The sequence below is a fragment of the Monodelphis domestica genome, chromosome 3 (genome assembly GCF_027887165.1).
Source record: "Monodelphis domestica isolate mMonDom1 chromosome 3, mMonDom1.pri, whole genome shotgun sequence".
NCBI classification, from domain to species: Eukaryota; Metazoa; Chordata; class Mammalia; order Didelphimorphia; family Didelphidae; genus Monodelphis; species Monodelphis domestica.
This window is the reverse complement of record NC_077229.1, coordinates 164,570,073-164,588,523: the sequence shown is the minus strand read 5'-3', so window position 1 is coordinate 164,588,523 and position 18,451 is coordinate 164,570,073. Positions and strand designations below refer to the sequence as shown.

Below are 18,451 nucleotides of genomic sequence, written 5' to 3'. Positions count from 1 at the left end.
AGATCCTTTGGGGACTTGAATTCTATCTTATCCTACAGGGTAAGTAAGAAGGGAAAACTAAGAGGGTAGGGGAGGGAGTACAAAAAGGGAGGGAAAGAGGGGGGGAAGGGAACTTAACAGACTCTAAAAAAACAAGAAGGGAACAAAAAGGGAAGGGCCAGAAAGGGAAGCATATTAAGGGAGGGGATTAGGGGAATTGATTAAAAGTAAACCACTGGTTTAAAAGGATATAGCAAAAGAAGAAAGGACAGAACTAGGAAAGGATATCAAAATGCTAGGAAATACATAAGTGAGAATCATAACTTTGAACTTGAATGGAATGAACTCACCCATAAAACAAAAACAAATAGGAGAGTGGATTAGAATCCAAAATCCTACCATATGTTGTCTACAAGAAACACACCTGAGGCGGGTAGATCTCACAAGGTTAGAATTAAAGGGTGGAGCAAAACCTTTGGGCCTCAACTGATAGAAAGAAGGCAGGATTTGCAATCATGATATCTGACAAAGCCAAAGTAAAAATATATCTGATTAAAAGGGATAGGGAAGGTAAATCCATGCTGATAAAAGGGAATATAGACAATGAGGAAATATCAGTAATCAACAGGTATGCACCAAATAGTATAGCATCCAAATTTCTAAAGGAGAAACTAGTGGAATTGAAAGAGGAAATATAGTAAAAATATACTAGAAGAGGCCTGAACCTATCACTACCAAATTTACATAAATTAAATAAAAAAATAAACAAGAGGTAAAAGATGTGAATGAAATCTTAGAAAAATTAGAGTTAATAGATATATGGAGAAAAATAAGGACAAAAAGGAATACACCTTCCTTTCAACAGCACATGGTACATTCACAAAGATTGACCATGTACTAGGTCATAAAAGCATGGCAAACAAATGCAGAAAAGCAGAATAATAAATGCAAGCTTTTCAGATTATAAGGCAATAAAAATAATGATCAGTAAGGGTACATGGAGAGCCAAATCAAAAATCAGTTGGAAATTAAATAAAATGATCCTCCGAATTCGGTTAGAGAACAAATCATAGAAACAATCATTTCATGGAAGAGAATGACAATGATGAGACATCCTTTCAAAATCTATGGGATGCATCCAAAGTAGTACTCTGGGGAAAATTTATATCCTTGAGTTCATATATTAACAAATTAGCGAGGGCAGAGGTCAATGAATTGGACATGCAAATCAAAAACTTGAAAGCGAACAAATTAAAAATCTCCAATAGAAAACTAAATTAGAGATCCTAAAAATTAAGGGAGAAATTAATAAAATTGAAAGTGAAAGAACTATTGAACTAATAAATAAGACTAGAAGCTGGTATTTTGAAAAAACAAACAAAATAGACAAAGTATTGGTCAATCTAATTAAAAAAAGGAAAGAAGAAAACCAAATTATCAGTATCATAGATAAAAGGGAGAACTCACCTCCAATGAAGAGGAAATTAAGGCAATCATTAAAAACTATTTTGTCCAATTATATGGTAATAAATATGCCAATCTAAGTGATACGGATGAATATTTTTACAAAAATATTAATTACCTAGATTAACAGAATAGGAAAAAATATTAATTACCTAGATTAACAGAAGAAATAGAATTCTTAAATAATTTCATATCAGAAAAAGAAATTGAACAAGCCATGAAAGAACTCCCTAAGAAAAAATCCCCAGGGCCTGATGGATTCACAAATGAATTCTAGCAAACATTCAAAGAACAGCTAATCCCAATACTATACAAAATATCTGACATAATAAGCAAAGAGAGAGTTCTACCAAATTCCTTTTATGACACAAATATGGTACTGATCCCAAAACCAGGCAAGTCAAAAATGGAGAAAGAAAACTACAAATCAATCTCTTTAATGAACATAGAAGCAAAAATCTTAAGTAGGATACTTGCAAAAGTATTCCAGCAAGTGATCACGAGGGTTATTCACTATGATCAGATGGGATTTATACCAGGAATGCAAGGATTGTTCAATATTAGGAAAACCATCCACATAATTGACCACATCAACAACAACAAAAAAAAAATCACATGATTATCTAACGCCTTTGACAAAATACAACACTCATTCCTATTGAAAACACTAGAAAGTACAGGAATAGAAGAGTCCTTCCTAAAAATAATAAACAGTATATATCTAAAACCATCAGCAAACATCATCTGCAATGGGGTTAAACTAAATGCATTCCCAATAAGATCATGAGTCAAGCAAGGATGCCCAATAACATTGTACTAGAAACACTAGCAGTAGAAATTGGAGAAGAAAAAGAAATTGAAGGTATTAAAATTGAGACCAAGCTATCACTCTTTGAAGATGATATGATGGTCTACTTAAAGAATCCTAGAAAATCAACTAAAAAGCTAGTCAAAATAATCAACAACTTTAGCAAAGAGCAGGATACAAAATAAACCCACATAAGTCATCAGAATTTCTATCTATTTCCAACACATCTCAGCAGCAAGAAGTAGAAAGCCAAATTCCATTTAAAATCACCTTAGACAATATAAAATACTGTGACAATTAAAGTAGTGGTTGGTATAAACTGTGACCACGGAAATATGGTTTCAAGACATTGTCTTGAGTTAAATCAAATATAAAGTGGTCGCCAGGGAGAAATTCCCAAATATGAAATATAACCAAGTCAGCTGGGTTTTTATGGAGATTTTAATTAATACAAATTAAGGAATTAGTGAAAGGGAGAGAGAGAGAGTAAGAGAAAATAATAAGAAAAGGGATAGGCCAGCCCAGGCCAGCCTAGGCCAGCCTAGGCCCAAGCCCTGAGAGATCAGTGTTAGATTTAAAAATAGTTTTGAGCGTTAAATAGTTGTAGATAAGAGAGTGGGAGCCATAAACTGTTATAATTAAAATGTTTGGGAGCAAGGGAAATATATAACAATTATGACCACTGAAATATGTTTTCTACTGTGTCTTGGTTTTATATAAATATAAGATGGTCGCCAGGGAATATATTCCCAATTTATGAATATGCCCAAGCCAACTGGGTTTTATAGAGAAATTTAATTTATAATACACTGATTAATCAACAGAAAAAGGGAGAAAGTAAGAAAGGAATAAGAATGAAGGGCCTCAAGCCAATAAGGCCTAGACCTCAGTCCTAAGAGATAAATCAGTCAGTTGGTTTTATCACTCACCCAAGATCTCTCTAGGTAAGGCTTCTCATGCCAACCTCAGGCTCCACCTTCAAGAGAGCCTCCTTTCAAGAAATGTTTCCAGAGAATTCTCCTCCTGACTCCTCCTGAGTTCTCCTTCCACAGCCTCCTTCAAGACCTCCCCAGGAGCTCTCCCTCCAGGACCTCTCTCCTCTCAGACCTCCTTCAGAGCATCAACTTCCTCTTCCTCAGACCCAGCTATCTTTAAGCAAACAATCTAAGTTCCTTCCCCTCAGTTCTCACATCTACCAATCACTGTCCATGTCTCCCCTGTGCCAATGGTGGCTCTAGATTAACCCAGGACTGCCCAGAGGTCTGTCTCCTTTGCACATGTATGTTGAAGGTCATATTCTCAAATAATTAAATCTTGATCTTTGCTGCAGCCCTTCCTAAATCCTGTTACTCTGAGTAGGGTGGAGATTGTAGTTTCCAAGACCTGGTTCTGTCATTCCAAGTATCTCTATTGTATCAATTCTAAAATCAATCATGACTCAAAGAACTTCCTGTTCTATGCTTAAGCATAGGTCAAAGCCCTTTCCATTGTTTATCAAAAGGTTTCTGTCCTAAAGTAGTCTTAAGTAGGGAGGAGAAGGATCCTCCCATGCCAAGGAGTCTCATATTCCAATAGAGTTCTTACTATCAGTAGGAGATTTTTTCCAAGTATGAAATTTCCCAATGGGGAAATTTCCAACATTCATAAGTCTAAGAAATTTTAAGGTTTACATCAGTCAGTCTTCAATCCACTCACCACAAGATTCGACCCAAGCCAGATTCTAGTGTTCAGAGAAACCAAACTACTCCAACTAGTCCAAGCTCCAATTCAGCTTTGGCAAACTGAATTTTCAGCCAGCCACCAAGCCCTTCAAGGCAGCTCTGGCAAGCTGCCTCTCTCCAATTCAGCTCTGACAAGCTGAATCCTTTAGAGACCTCTTTTGAGCTCCTTTTAGAGAATTTTCTCCTATGTCACCTCCCCTAAGTTCTCAAATCTACCAATCACAGTAGACGTTTTTCCAAAGGACTGACCATTCTTAATTCACACCTTCTTTAGTTCTCAACTTCTCTGGGTGGACTAAAACTTTTGAGTGAGTTCACACCTCTTTGCAACTTGCAAGTTTGCAAGTTGCCTGACCTTCATAGGCACTTAGCACCTTTTTGTATTAGATGTAAAAATAGACTTAGCTTATGGTTTTTTGCCTTACTATAAGTATGGGTTAAGTACTTTTCATTGTTCAGTAAAGAGTTTACAACTTTATCTTCCCCTAAAGTATGCTTAAGTATGGGTGGAGTAGAGTTCTCACATCCCTGATCAAGTACCTTCATTATTTAAAATGGGGAATGGTCTTGACCAAATCTTATGAAGTAGGGTCTGAGAATTTTTAAGATTCACAATACTTGGGAATCTATCTGCCAAGACAAACACATGAACTATATGAACACAACTACAAAACACTTTCCACACAATTAAAACTAAATCTAAACAATTGGAAAAACATTAACTGCTCCTGGGGAGGACAAACTAACATAATAAAAATGACCATAGTACCCAAACTAATTTACTTATTTAGTGCCATACCCATTGAACTACCAAAAAACTATACTATAAAGCAGTAGTCATCAAAAAAATATGGTAGTGGCTAAGAGTTAGAAAGGAGGATCAATGGAATAGACTTGAGGTAAGTGACCCCAACAAGATAGTCTAGGACAAACCCAACAATCCCAGCTTTTTGGACAAAAATCTATTATTTGATAAAAACTATTGGGAAAATTAGAAGACATTGTGGGAGAGATTAGGTTTGGATCAACATCTCACACCCTAAACCAAGATAAACTCAGAATGGGTGAATGACTTGAACATAAAGAAGGAAACAATAAGTAAATTAGGTGAACACAGAATAGTAGACATGTGAGACCTTTGGGAAAGGAAAGATTTTAAAACCAAACAAGATTTAGAAAAAAAAAATCACAAAATTTAAAATAAATAATTTTGATTACATCAAATTAAAAAGGATTTGTACAAACAAAACCAATGTAACCAAAATTAGAAGGGAAGTAACAAATTGGGAAACAATCTTCATAACAAAAACCTCTGACAAAGGTCTAATTACTCAAATTTATAAAGAGCTAAATCAATTGTACAAAAAAATCAAGCCATTCTCCAACTGATAAATGGGCAAGGGACATGAATAGGCAATTTTCAGTCAAAGAAATCAAAACTATTAATAAGCACATGAAAAAGTGTTCTAAATCTCTTATAATCAGAGAGAGGCAAATCAAAAGAACTCTGAGGTACTATCTCACACCTAGCAGATTGGCTAACATGACAGCGAAGGAAAGTAATGAATCCTGGAGGGGATGTGGCAAAGTTGGGACATTAATTCATTACTGGTGGAGTTCTGAATTGACCCAACCATTCTGGAGGGCAGTTTGGAACTATGCCCAAAGGGAGATAAAAGACTGTCTGTCCTTTGATCCAGCCATAGCACTTGTTGGGTATACGTATCCCAAAGAGATAATAAGGAAAAGACTTGTACAAGAATATTGATAGCTGCGCTCTTTGTGGTGGCAAAAAATTGGAAAATGAGGGGCTGCCCTTCAATTGGGGAATGGCTGAACAAATTATGGTATATGTTGGTGACGGAATACTATTGTGCTCAAAGGAATAATTAATTAGAGGAATTCCACAGGAACTAGAACAACTTCCAGGAAGTCATGCAGAGCGAAAGGAGCAAAATCAGGAGAACATTGTACACAGAGACTCATACGCTGTGGTACAATCGAATGTAATGGACTTCTCCTTGCAGTGTTCCTGAACAACCCAGAGGGATCTATGAGAAAGAACCCTATTCACATTCAGAGGAAAAACTGTGGGAGTAGAAACACAGAATTAAAACAAGTGCTTATTACATGGGTCAAGGGGATATGGCTGGGGAGGTAGACTCTAAATAAACATTCTAATGCAAACACCAGCAACATGGAAATGGGTTCTGATCAAGGACACATGGAATACCCAGTGGAATTGTGCATTGGCTATGGGAGGTGTGGTAGAGACTTGAAGAGAGAGGTTTTTCAGTACAAGCCAAGATGCAAGAATCAAGCTGGGGACCTGACCTGCCTGTCAATCAAGAAGAAGGTTCCAAAGGGAATGTTCCCAGGAGTTGGCAGTTGAGCCTGACTGAAGGGGAAGAAGCTGAGAACTGATCCAGGTTAGCTTCCATCCATGGGTGAAGGACCCTTTGTAGGGCTGGCTTGGCTTTGGGCTTTCTGATCAACGGGAAACCTCTGCCCTCTCTGAGATTTGACTGACCAAGAGTTGGAGGAAAGACAAGCTAAAGGAGAGACTTTTCTTGGTGAATTTTGTGAAAAAGAAAGAAGATTTTAAACAGTTGTCCTCCACCCATCTCTCTAACTGTCTCTCTGTCACAGTTTGTGACAAGACTGATTATTTCCATAACCCTCCTAAATTCTCCTTGTAATTTAGGGAAACTCTCATCCCTCTTATCTCAGTTTCCCATCCTGTTATCACAATAAATCCCTTACCTGAGAAAGAAAACTAGAGTATTTTATAGTCAACTCAGGGGAGAGGGAGGAAGCCAAAAGGCTTCCAGAAGTGGGTAGTTAAGGCAGGGAGTGAGGGAGAAAGAGGGAGAAGGAGGTTAGGAAATATATTGATCCACTAGTCATCAGTAGGTATCAGTAGGCAAACCCCAGAGCATTCCCCTGTATCAGTATTTCTATCTCTGTAGTACCTCTACCTCCATTGTAACGAAGTACCATCAGGTGTGTCCCCATACCAGTAGCAGTTCTCTAGTCAAAAGCCAGAGTACATCAGTCACTGCAGCAACAAGTAATAGTGTCACACAGATCATCTTTTCTATTTCAGAGAGGTGGGGGGAGGGGAGGGAGGAATTGAATATGATTTTTGTAACCAGGGAATAATGTTTGAAATTGACCAAATAAAATTTTAAAAATACATATTACCTCACATTTTTCCTACTTAAATTTCCTATTTTTTTCTCCTATCTCTCAAGGTCTCTGAATTTAAAAATATAAGCAAAAAATTTCCCATCACAAAGCCAAGGAGGTCTCTTCCTTTCCTGGCATAAAGCCTATAAAAACTTTCTGAACTCCCTATCAAGTTCCTGTTCAGCTGAAGCTCCAGCCCAAATATCTTCTATGACTTCCTCTCATTTTTCATCTCCCCTGTTTCACCTTAGTTTTTTCCAAATCTTATCTTTAGAGTTCTTCTAAATTCACTTACTACTTTCATTCTTGGGAAATTTTCCCTTCTCAAAAGGTACCCTAAAATATGATTGCCCTATGAAACCAATTAATAATAGATGTCATAACCAATCTATTCACATTTACTAAGTACACTCATGGTACAAAATATTGTGGTAGGCGATAACTATAAAATTTTAAATAAGTCAGTCTCTGCTCAACTAGTGTGGTAAAATCTATGTGAGATAAGGAGGATTAGATGATAAAATACATCAGGTAACTATATTTCAGGATAAGTGACAAATGGAATTGCAAAATAAAGGGCTATAGAGATGTGAGGAGAGAGATCATTAACAGAAAGGACAGAAGAATCAGGGAAGCCTTCACCAATGCTATAAAGGATAAAAATATGGAAAGGAATTCAACATGTGAGTGGGGAAGAAGAAAACATTCTTCACACAGAGACAACCATGTGCAAAGACAGTGTCTGGAAACTGCAATTGAGTTCAAAGGGAAAATAAGTCATATACTTGGTAAAGTCATAGTATGTAGAAAAGGAAAACCATGAGATAAATAAGCAGTCAGTCAACATATTGCTGAATTGCTGAATATACAAAAAAAAGGGAAAATGTTAAACAGGATATTACATTTGATTCTGTAAGTAATAGGGAATTTATTGGGGGGAAAGGGTTTTGGGGTGAAGAAGAAACTTGAGACAGGCTGACTTACCAACTGGCTACACTATTCCAGGCATGAAGGGATAAAAGCCTGCACCAGGGTAGTGGAAGGGTCAGGAAAGGAAGAGGCAGAGAAGGGGACATATTCAAGAGGCAGCAAAGGTGAAACTGACAGGCCTTGGCAAGAATAACACCTTAATTACAAGCCAAACCAGAAGGATGGTGGTGTCTTCAATATTAACAGTTAAGTCTGAAATGGGAATTTTAGAAGGAGGGGGTGATGAATTCAGTTTTAAACACATAGGGTGGTTTAAGATGCTGCAATGAAATGGAGATGCTGAAGGTCAGCAGAATGGTTAAATGGACAAATAGAGTTGAGAATCTTCAGCATAGAGATGACAACTGAATCCATAGGAGCTAATGAAATCACCAAGTGAAATAGTACAGAGGAAGAGAACCCAGGACAGAACTCTGTAGGACACAGTAAGCAAGTATGATCTAAATAAAGATCCAAAAGGAGACTATGAAAGGACAGTCAGATTATGTTGGAGGAGAATTAGAACAGTCACAAAAATCATGAGAGAAAAGATTTTCAAGGAGAAGAAGTTGATTAACAAGGTCAAAGTTTGATGAGAGGACAGGAAAGATGAAGACAGAAAAAGCCATTAGATTTGGCAATTAAGAGATGACTAGTAACTTTGGAGAGAGAAATTTTGGCTGAATAATGAAGGTGGAAGCCAGATTATAAAGGATTAAGAAGCGAGAACTTAGAGGCATCTTTTACCAATAGTCTTCTCAAGGATGTTAGCTACAGAAGGCAGAATTATGGAATAATAATCAATGAAAGAAATCAACTAAGGGCTTTTTGAGGATTAGGGAGGCCTGAGCATGTTTGTAGACAAAAGACAGCTAGTAGACAGGGAGAGATTAAAGGTAAATAATGGGACAGGAATAATAGAGGAGACAATCTCTTAGAAAAGACAGAATGGAATGAGATAAGATAAATAAAAGGCAGGAGAAGGCTTTGAATGCCAGGCAAAGAAATCTAATCTTTACTCAGTGGGCAAGAAGCTACTTAAAAGATTTTCTGAGAATAACATAACTAAATCTATACTTGAGTGCAACCTATAAAGCTCTATATAAATATATCTTACTATTAAAAGGGTACTAAAAAAAGATACCCAGGTAAATAACCTGTACAAGAATGGTTGTGGTGGGAAAAAGAAAGGAGACAAGTCTTCTTCCAAGACTCAGTTCAAATCTTATCTTCTCAGGATAAGCCCATAGTGCCTGACACATAAGCAGCATTCAGTAAATTCAAAATGCCTTGGAATTCAAAGCCTTTCTTAACTTTCTCCCCAATCCCAACCTTTCCATCTGTCTTTTCCCTTTCTTTATATCTGTAGCCCTTAAAACAAGGCCAAATAGATAAGAAGGCACTTAAAGAGGTATAATCAACAGAGGATCAATTGTGATACAATGCAGAAAATACTATGTAGTTCTAGAGTGACCAGAGCTATTCCCTAAGATTTAAAATATGGTGGGGAGAGCACAAACAGAAAGTAATAAACAGAGAAACACATTTAGTTGGAAAGAATAAGTATGGTTCAGGACATTTTGAATTTAGGGTGCTAGCATGACAAAGACATGGAAATATGATTGTAACTACATTTCAGTATAAAAAATTAGAGATACAGATTATAGAGTCTTATGTATAAAGGTGGTAGGCAATTGAAACTGAAATGTCAAAGTGAGTGAAATGAGAGTACAGAAAATAGAGGGCCAAAAATAATAATTCCAAAACTCACAAATAAATGGATCCGGAAGATGAAGAGTCAACAAAGGATATAAAAGTCAATTACAAGGCAGAAAGAAATCAGTGGAATATGACAACTCTGATGGCAAGGAAGAAGAGAGATGCCAAAAAGAAGGATCAAAGCGTCAAAAAAAAATTTAAAGGCAAGGAGGATGAGGACAAAAAACAGCCTGCTGGATTTAATAAGATGACCAATGGGGACCTAGTTTAACCAAGTTCCTGTCATATGACAATAAATTCTTGGTGAATGAATGACTAATTTCTGTAGAATGGTGAGAATAGAAATCTGATTATAAAGGATAAGGAATGAGCAGGTAGTAAGGAAGAAAAGGCACAGAAACCACTTTGTCTTTTCTCCTTTCACCAGACCTATGATTTTGTTGGTATAGAGTAGTGATGACAAACCTTTTAGAGACAAGTACCCAAACTGCAACCCTCACATGTGAGCCCTCCACCTTACCCCAGACAGGGAAGGGAGGAAGTACTCCCATTGGGCTGCTGGGCAGAGGGGCAGGTCATGTGAGAAATGTCTTCGAAGGCTTGTGGAGAGGGGGAAGGGAGTACCCCCCCTCTGGCACACTCTAGCAAATATGCCATAGGTCCACCAACATGGGTATAGATAGAGAACAGTCTCCTATAAAATTCAGAAAGCAACTAACTGGAAACTTAGGAGTCTTACAGAATTGCCTAGATTTCTAAGAGGTTAAATGACTTTTCCTGTCACAAAACCTAAGGTCAAAGCTTTCTATCTATCACATGATATCATCTTATAGATATGGAGGAAAAAAAGAGATACCTCTTATCTTCTTGAAGGGATTAAGCAGAAGAGAAAGTTTAAAGAATAGGATTGGGGGAGTTTAGGAAATTCACACTAGAGAGTCTCAATCTTCTCAAAGAGAAAGTCATCTATTAAAAGCATGGGGAATAGAAATAAGAGGTAAGAGGGAAAAGTTTGAAACAGTCACTATAGGAAATGAAATAATGAGTCAAGTTATCTTTGGTTCTTCTCTTTTACTCATCTTATCTCCACATCCTATCAACTGCAAAGTCCTGTTGTTTTCATCTCTGTATCTAAATTATCCTTTCTTTTTCACCTGCTAGGCAACCATATTAGTCCAAACCTTTCTAGCTGCTCTTCCTGCTTGTAATTTTCTCCTCTCTAAAGCATTCCTCTTAATGTACTACCCTTCACTCCTCTACACAAAAGAGTTCTGTGGCTTCTTATTTCCTATACAAAAATGATAGATTCTGGCTCCTAGCAATCTAGAGCCTCATAATCAGACTTCAACCTAACTTTTGCAATTGGGCCTTATTTTAACCTACCTTATCTCACACTACTCCCTATTATGTATCCTATAGTTAGACTACTTAATGTTCATCCTCCCCCCCCCCCCCCCCCCCCCGTTTTCTTTAGCTCTCTCCTGTTACTGTGCTCATGTTGTTCTTCCTGCTTAAAATGGATTTCCTCCCCCCATCTTTATCAGCTGAATTTTCTTTCTTTCTTTAAGGTCCATTTGAATTGCTATCTCCTCCTAGAAGTTTTATCTATATTTGTATTCCTAGTCAAGTCATGAAGCATTTATTAAGTGCTAGGCACTATGCTAAGAACTGGGAATACACAGATTAGCAAAAACAGCCCCTGCTTTCAAAGAGTTCTCAATCTAAGATGGGGAGGGGGAAGACAACATTCAAACATCTTTGTACATACAAAATATATACAGGGTAAATTGGAGCTAATCTGAGAAAAAAGGCATGGGAGATGGAGAAGGAAGCAGGAAGGGAAAAAGAAAAGGAAAGTCCTCTTGCAGAAGGTAGGATTTAAGGTAATCTGTAAGAAAGTAGAAAACCTTTCAAGGCATGAGAAGAGCTAGAGAAAAGGCATTGAATTGCATATGTGTTGTATGTGAAGAATAGCAAGAACACCTCTACTGCTGGATCATAGAGAGTGTAGAGGAGAAAGAAATGTTAAAAACACTGGAAAGGTAGAAAGGAGTCAAGTTGTTAAAAGGCCTCAGAAGGCAAACAAAGCATTTTATGAGAGATCCTGGAGGTAATAGGGAGCACTTGTGCTTTAAGATGATCTTGGTGTGATGTGTGATTGACTGTAGTAAGGAGAGACTTACAGGTACAACTTAAAATGGAAATGTAATAGTCCAAGCATGAAGAGATTAAGGGCTAAGTACCAGAGAGATAGTAGTGTCAGAGGAAAGAAAAGTATACTTAATATGGCAAAAAGATTTGGCAACAGATGAAAAGTTGAGGATAGCATCTAGGTTTCCAGCATGGGCAACTGAGAGGATGGTGTTATCAAGAGAAAATGAGAAGTTAGGAAGAAAGATTTCTTTGAGGTAAGCAAATGAGTTCTGGTTTTGGATGTGTTGCATTTAAGAGGTCTATGAGAACATCAAGTTTGAGATGTCTTAATAGGTACTAGAGATCAATGAGAAATTGTGGTTGCATGAACAGATGTTGGAATCATCTGCAAAAGCATGATAATGGAACCCCCTAGGAGCTGATGAAATCACCAAGGGAGGTATTATAGAGTAAGAGAGAAGAGGCAACAGGACAGATCCCTGAGAGTGATCCACAATTAGCTGGCATGACCAAGAGGATGATCTAGCAAAAAAACAAACCATAAACAAAACCTGATCTGACAAGTCTTTCATAATCAGGAGAGAAGTATCATGAAAGCCTAGACAAGGGAAAGTAGGTTAGAATAGAATCTCCAGATAATGGACTCAGAAGATCTAGGCTCAAATCCAGACTCTGTTACTTAATACTTGTTTGAACTTGGGCAAGTCACAACTTCTCTGGGCCTCAGTTTGTTCATGGGTAAAATAAAGAGGTTGGGTTAAATGATCTCTGAGGTCTTTTTTTTAGCTCTAAATAGATGCTATTTCTGTAACTTGAACATTTTGTACTTTCTCACCAAACAGAGATTACAGTAAAGGCAAATATTAGTTATAATGTTTTGAGGTCCACAAAGCACTTTTTCAAAGCCACTCTGTGAGACAGATATATCATTCATTATACCATCTTATAGATAAGGAAATTGAAGCTCAAATATTAAGTGATTTAAGATCACACAACTAGAGACAGAAAAGTAAAAGGCTGTGGTCAGGATATTTCAAAGTTTTAGATCTCAGAAATCTGAAAGTTGGTAAGGTCTTTGGTGTTACCAAGTTACCTTGTGGCTCAGTAAAATGGGCTAGGATATGGACAAACAAAGCTGAATTAGAAAGAATAAGGCTGAATCTTTGGAAAGGTAACTTTCTACTTGATAACAATTTAGAATTCTACAGATAATGTTGCCTACATTTATTTTTCACACTGGTCTTGGTGTTCTATATAATTCTGATTATGAACTCAAATGAATCAGTATACTGCATAAAAAAATAAAAATGAAATAACTGTTTGACTATTGGTCTCAATTTCAGGTTTTCTTTCCCACCTTCTCAGAAGTTCAACATTCTCTCCAAAATGTGAACTTTTAAGAGAATCATTAAAGAAATAAATAAAATGATACTAACTTTTCAGAAATAACAAAGATAATATTACATACAAGAAATACTCTTGTATTTCAAATACTCTCTGCAAAGCAACATTCCTTATTTCTCTCTAGGTTAAACAATCAAAAATACAAATACAAAATCCTGAAACTTTCTGCACACACTGCTCAGTGATATACAGATACATAAAATAGCCAAATATTAAACTTTCATCTGGGAGAAAGGGGGCTTTGAAAACCAATAAAACTATTTCATTTGCTGAGTAAGGGGATACCAATGAATAGAAACAAGACTACTCTAAAAGGATACTTGATATCCCTAGAAAACATCTAGGGCTTAAAAAAAAAACAAAAAACATTGGTAATCATAAGAGTGGTGGCATAGTGAACAGAGAGTTCATTTTAAAGCCTGGGTTCATGTCCTACTCTGACATAACTAATGTGATCCTGGGCAAATTACTTAACCATTCTGAGGATTCTAAATTGCAGGTAGGTGACAATCTGCATTGGTAAAAGAAATTTCTTTAGTTTCCAATGTACCAATAAAATCCCTCATCCAGTCTCTTTCTCCTACTGCTAATAGTATCAGCAGAGTAGAAAGAATTTGGTTAATTACTAGTGTTCTTGTACTTTTCAAACTAAAAGCAAACTTACAGGTAAGGCAAAGAGCATGCTCTGCAATCTAGTCCTTTGCTTATAATTCCTTTGAAGCTACCACACTGTCAAGATATAGCAACTGTTAGCAGGAAATTGTACCTACCCAGCTATTTCTTCAAAAAGAAAAAAAAAATTCTGCTTCATATAATAATCCACAAAGATTCTAAATAAGACTTTGGAGTTTAGAAAAGTTACTTGTAAGTATCAAAGCCATGCACATGAGTTCACCCATAATGGTCATGTGAGAATATGTATGCCAAAACAAATAAATGCAGAGAAGCGCATAAGGCAAACACATGAAATATCTCAAAGAGTCATCAAAGTAAAAGTCAAAGCTATACAATATTAAAGTTGATAGCTAAGAAAGGGCTGTGTGAAGCAGTTAGAGATGGAAATGGCTTAAACATAAACCCAACATCCTGGTCTTCATTGCTGGATCCAGGCTACAATTACTAGGAAGAATTAGTTCTTTTAAGGTTCATTAGAACTGCTTTTGAAGACATTTATGCTAGTTAGAAAGTGCTTTTTAAAAACTAAGTCCTAGAAATTCAAGGAATATTTTTCAAGACAGTTATATTCCAGACTTTAGATTTTAACATAAGTCTAGATATGTCTGGCTGGAATGAAAAAAAGAAAATGTACAAATACAAATGTTTCCCAGATAGATATAGGGCAATAGTTTTCTTTCATCTCAGGGGAGGCACTGCTAAATGGTCTGTCTGGCTCTCCCTCCTCTTTTCTTGCAGACTGAAATTCTTACATGGTTTCGTGGAGTAATGCTTGATATAATCCACTGCTAGTTTAAAAAAAACACCTTTTATGTATATACTGAAGATTGGCAAACATATTTTTAGACGAGTTTAGATCTTCTTTTCTTCTACTATACCTGGGAAAACACTTGCAAACTGATATACTCTGGTTTTTTACTTAATGTAAAAACTTCACTTTTTTAGTATTCTCAATTGATAAATATATGTATAAAGAAAGTAGAGAGGGGAATGCAGAAAAGCAAAAAGCCTACAAACATATTACCTATGTCCCATTCCTAAAGGTTAACTAATTCCAGTATAAACTCAAGGGATAAAGGTTTTTTTTTTTTTTTAAGTGATATGTAACACAAACTAACGCAGTTATCTCTTCTAGTCTAGTGTAATCTGCCAATTCAAATCAATAGCTTGGTTTTCTTTAGCCAAGGATACAGTTGAGTTAACCCAAATTCTCAGATTTAGACTGACAACTACCGCTCCCTCCCTCTTTCTCCTTGCTTCCAGAGCAGTCCAGGACCACAACAGTTTGAACTAGCACTCCAAATGCTAGATCAAAGCCCTATACAACTTTAAGCTAAAAGGAACAAGGTGGCTTGATGATCTCTGGTATAAAACTCAGAATTACAACCATTAACATATAGATTACCACTAACTCATGCAATGCACAATCTGAAATCATATTAAAAAGAAAAATTATAAGGTTTAGAAAATGCCTTCCTCAAAACTCTTGAGAAGCACTGTAGTATTATCATAACCATGTTACAGATGAAGAAAACAAGGTTGAATGCACTTAAATGATTAAAAACCAGTCAGAGAGCTAGGAGGTAAAGATGGAATTCTATATGAGAACTTCTTAATCTAAGACCAAGTTTTTTTAAACATAGAATTGCTACCTCAAATACAAAACACAATATATTAATCCATGAAGTCCAGGAATAATCTATTTGAAAGAACTTCTAAAAGACTGCTAACAAGCAAGAAACTGTGCAAGCCACTTTAAGTAAATAATTTTACTATATAATATTTTATAAATTGCCAAGAGTTAAGACAGTTATCACATGAGACTATTGGTAGATATTTTCAGAAAACATTACGACAATGCTCATCTGTGACATAATTTCTGGAATCTTCTGAGAAGATAAACTGTTCAAATAGATTGTATTTACGACAGACATAATCATTCCAAAACAGATTTAAATTGATTTTCGCATTGTTTTTCTATTCAACTCTACGTATTTTAGGTGCCGTTCCCAAGTGTAGTGAGTAGCCAGACTTAGGTTAAGAAGCTTGAACAAGTCACAGAGTCAGAGGTGGAACTTGGGTGTCTCTCCCAGTCCTGCTTCCACTAAACTATATTCACAGGTTACTCACGATACTCTTCTCAGCCTTTTTGGTAAGCTTTAAATTTTGAAGACATTTCTAAATTCTCCCTTTTTTTTACTAACCACAGAAAGAAAAGAGGTTACCTCTAGCAAATAAAGTGGGACAAAATTAGAGGGTATCAAGGATGCTAAAGTAACAACGGGGATCTGGAGTTCCCCGGGCTCTTCCATAAAGATAAAAAAAGGTAAAGCACTCAAGGAGCAATGAGGTGGGGCTGGAAACTATTTGCAGGCCTTCCAGTGCAAAAAGGCTTCTCCCAAGTGACTAGAATACCGCATGCCCGAACCAAGAGAGCCTCTGCCTCCAAGACTAAGGAGAAGAGAGCCGGTGAACACCGGGGGTAAAGGAGCTTGGAGAGAGACAACCTCGGTGGTCTCCAGTGGAAAGAACTTCCTGAGAGGATGGGGAGAAGTCAGACCCAACAGCCCACGGGAAAGGGAGGTTCTGTTCCCTCCAACACTTTTTCCTCTTTTTGGGAGGGTGGAGGAAGGAGGGGGGACAGAGGGTTGGGAGGCAGGTTTGTTTCCCGGAGAAAACCCTGGGCCCTCAAGTCCAGGACAACTCCGTTGCTCCCCGGCAGGTGGGAGCATAAGCGCCGCCTTTGTGTGCCCCGCGGAGCTGGGATCTCCTCAGTCCGTCCCGGGGGAGGCCTCGGGACCGGGGAGGGGAGAGTGGGAGGGAAAGGGGGTCCCCGGCTTTGTTCGGTCACTGACCGGGGGGGAGGGGACACTTACCGCCCACACTGACGAGGAAGAGCAGGAGCCGCGCTGACCTCCAACCCGGGGGCTCCTTTGTGCTCCCGCGACGGGCCATGGCCACGGCAAATAGATGGAGGGAGCCGGGAGGAGGAGCCGGAGAGAGACGCTTCTGCCGCCGCCGAGCCCCCGGCTGCTCCCTCCCTGCACACACCGCGGCGGGGGGGGGGGGGGGGGTAGCCCGCGCCGCCGCCGCCGCGACTCGCGCGCACCCCCTCCCTCCTCTCTCACTCACTCACTCACTCACTCACACTCTCCTCTGAAGCCGCGTGAGGACACCGCGCGAAGTAGGCGGTGCGGGGGCGCAAGGAGCGCACGGGAGGCTGCCGGCGTGGGGGGGGGGGGGCGTGTACCGGCCTCGCGCCACAGAGACAGCCCCCCCGCCGCCACTGCCGCCTCTCGCTAGACAGAACACGAACCCTTCCACACACTCATCCGTGCGTTCGGCAATCCCTCCACCCCGCCTGGTCCGCTTTCTCTCCCAGCGGCTGGGAGACCGTTTTGAATCCCGGGAGGGAAGGGGGAGGGGGAAACGTAGGAGCTAGACCGCGACAATCGATGGCCGAGCGCCTAAACACACTCGACTGTTCTCTTTTCCAGCTGAGGATCGGGGAGCCAGGCGAGGTGATGGGGGCGGAGGATTGCGGGCGGGTTGGAGGTGAGGTAGGCTGTTGTGCTTGGTCTCTAGTAGTGGCAGCTCCCCTTTGACCCGCCTTCTTGGGGCGGGGACACTAGGGGTGAGTGGGAGGGGAGCCAAGGTGACGGTAAAGGAGAGCTGTAGGGATTGCTCAGCTCTCCAGCTGGAGAGGTGTAGCGACTGGGGGGCGATGAGAAGGCATATGCTTTTGCTCTTTGGGACAGGGAACCCTCGTAAGTGTATAACGCTTGCACATATATTCGAGCAAAAGAGGCTGCGTCATTCGCACGCACATGAACATCACTCTCTTGCACCCTTGTCCAGAAAGTGAAGGAGCTTCTCTGCTGACTTTCTAAACTGGAAATTGCTGAAGGCCCTTGGACTTCCCAGCATAGAGGATCCAGCTAGGCCGGGATGGGCAGACAGACTGCTCCCGGAATTCTGCCTTGGGGAGGCAAAAAGTGTGTGATGGCGTCTAGAGCCAATGCCAATCGTCATCCAACTCACTTGCCACTATCCAAAAATTATTTGCGGAATTTTTTAGCAGCAAAGTTTTGAGCAAGTCCCCATGTGTCTGGGACTTAGTTTCTTCCTCTGTGTAATGAGAGGGGTTTGTGCTAGATGACTTTGAGGGTCCCATCCAGGTCTATATCCTTTGCTTTCCAGCTCTCTAGTTCTGAATTCTGAGCCTGACAATCAGCTGTTACAAAGGACTGTTTAAGAAGTCTTTTTATTGTCCTAGCTCTGCGGCTTGACCCATTAGTATTTGGGGTTCACTAGTATTTTTATTTACCTAATTGCTCATTTCAATATTTTCCAACTGATAGTATCAGAT

At 38.9% G+C, this 18,451-nt stretch overlaps 1 protein-coding gene across 2 annotated transcripts in view; it reads right to left on the bottom strand.

The window, feature by feature from the left end:
• LRP12 (LDL receptor related protein 12) overlaps window positions 1-17,662 on the bottom strand; it is a 139,768-nt gene extending 122,106 nt beyond the window's left edge. For both annotated transcript variants that reach the window (XM_007488205.3, XM_007488206.3), the window contains exon 1: window positions 16,959-17,662. In XM_007488205.3, coding sequence (XP_007488267.1) covers window positions 16,959-17,037 — 79 coding nt within the window. In that variant the 5' untranslated portion in view covers window positions 17,038-17,662. The remainder of the gene's footprint in view (window positions 1-16,958) is intronic.
• Between the last annotated feature and the right edge of the window lie 789 nt (window positions 17,663-18,451).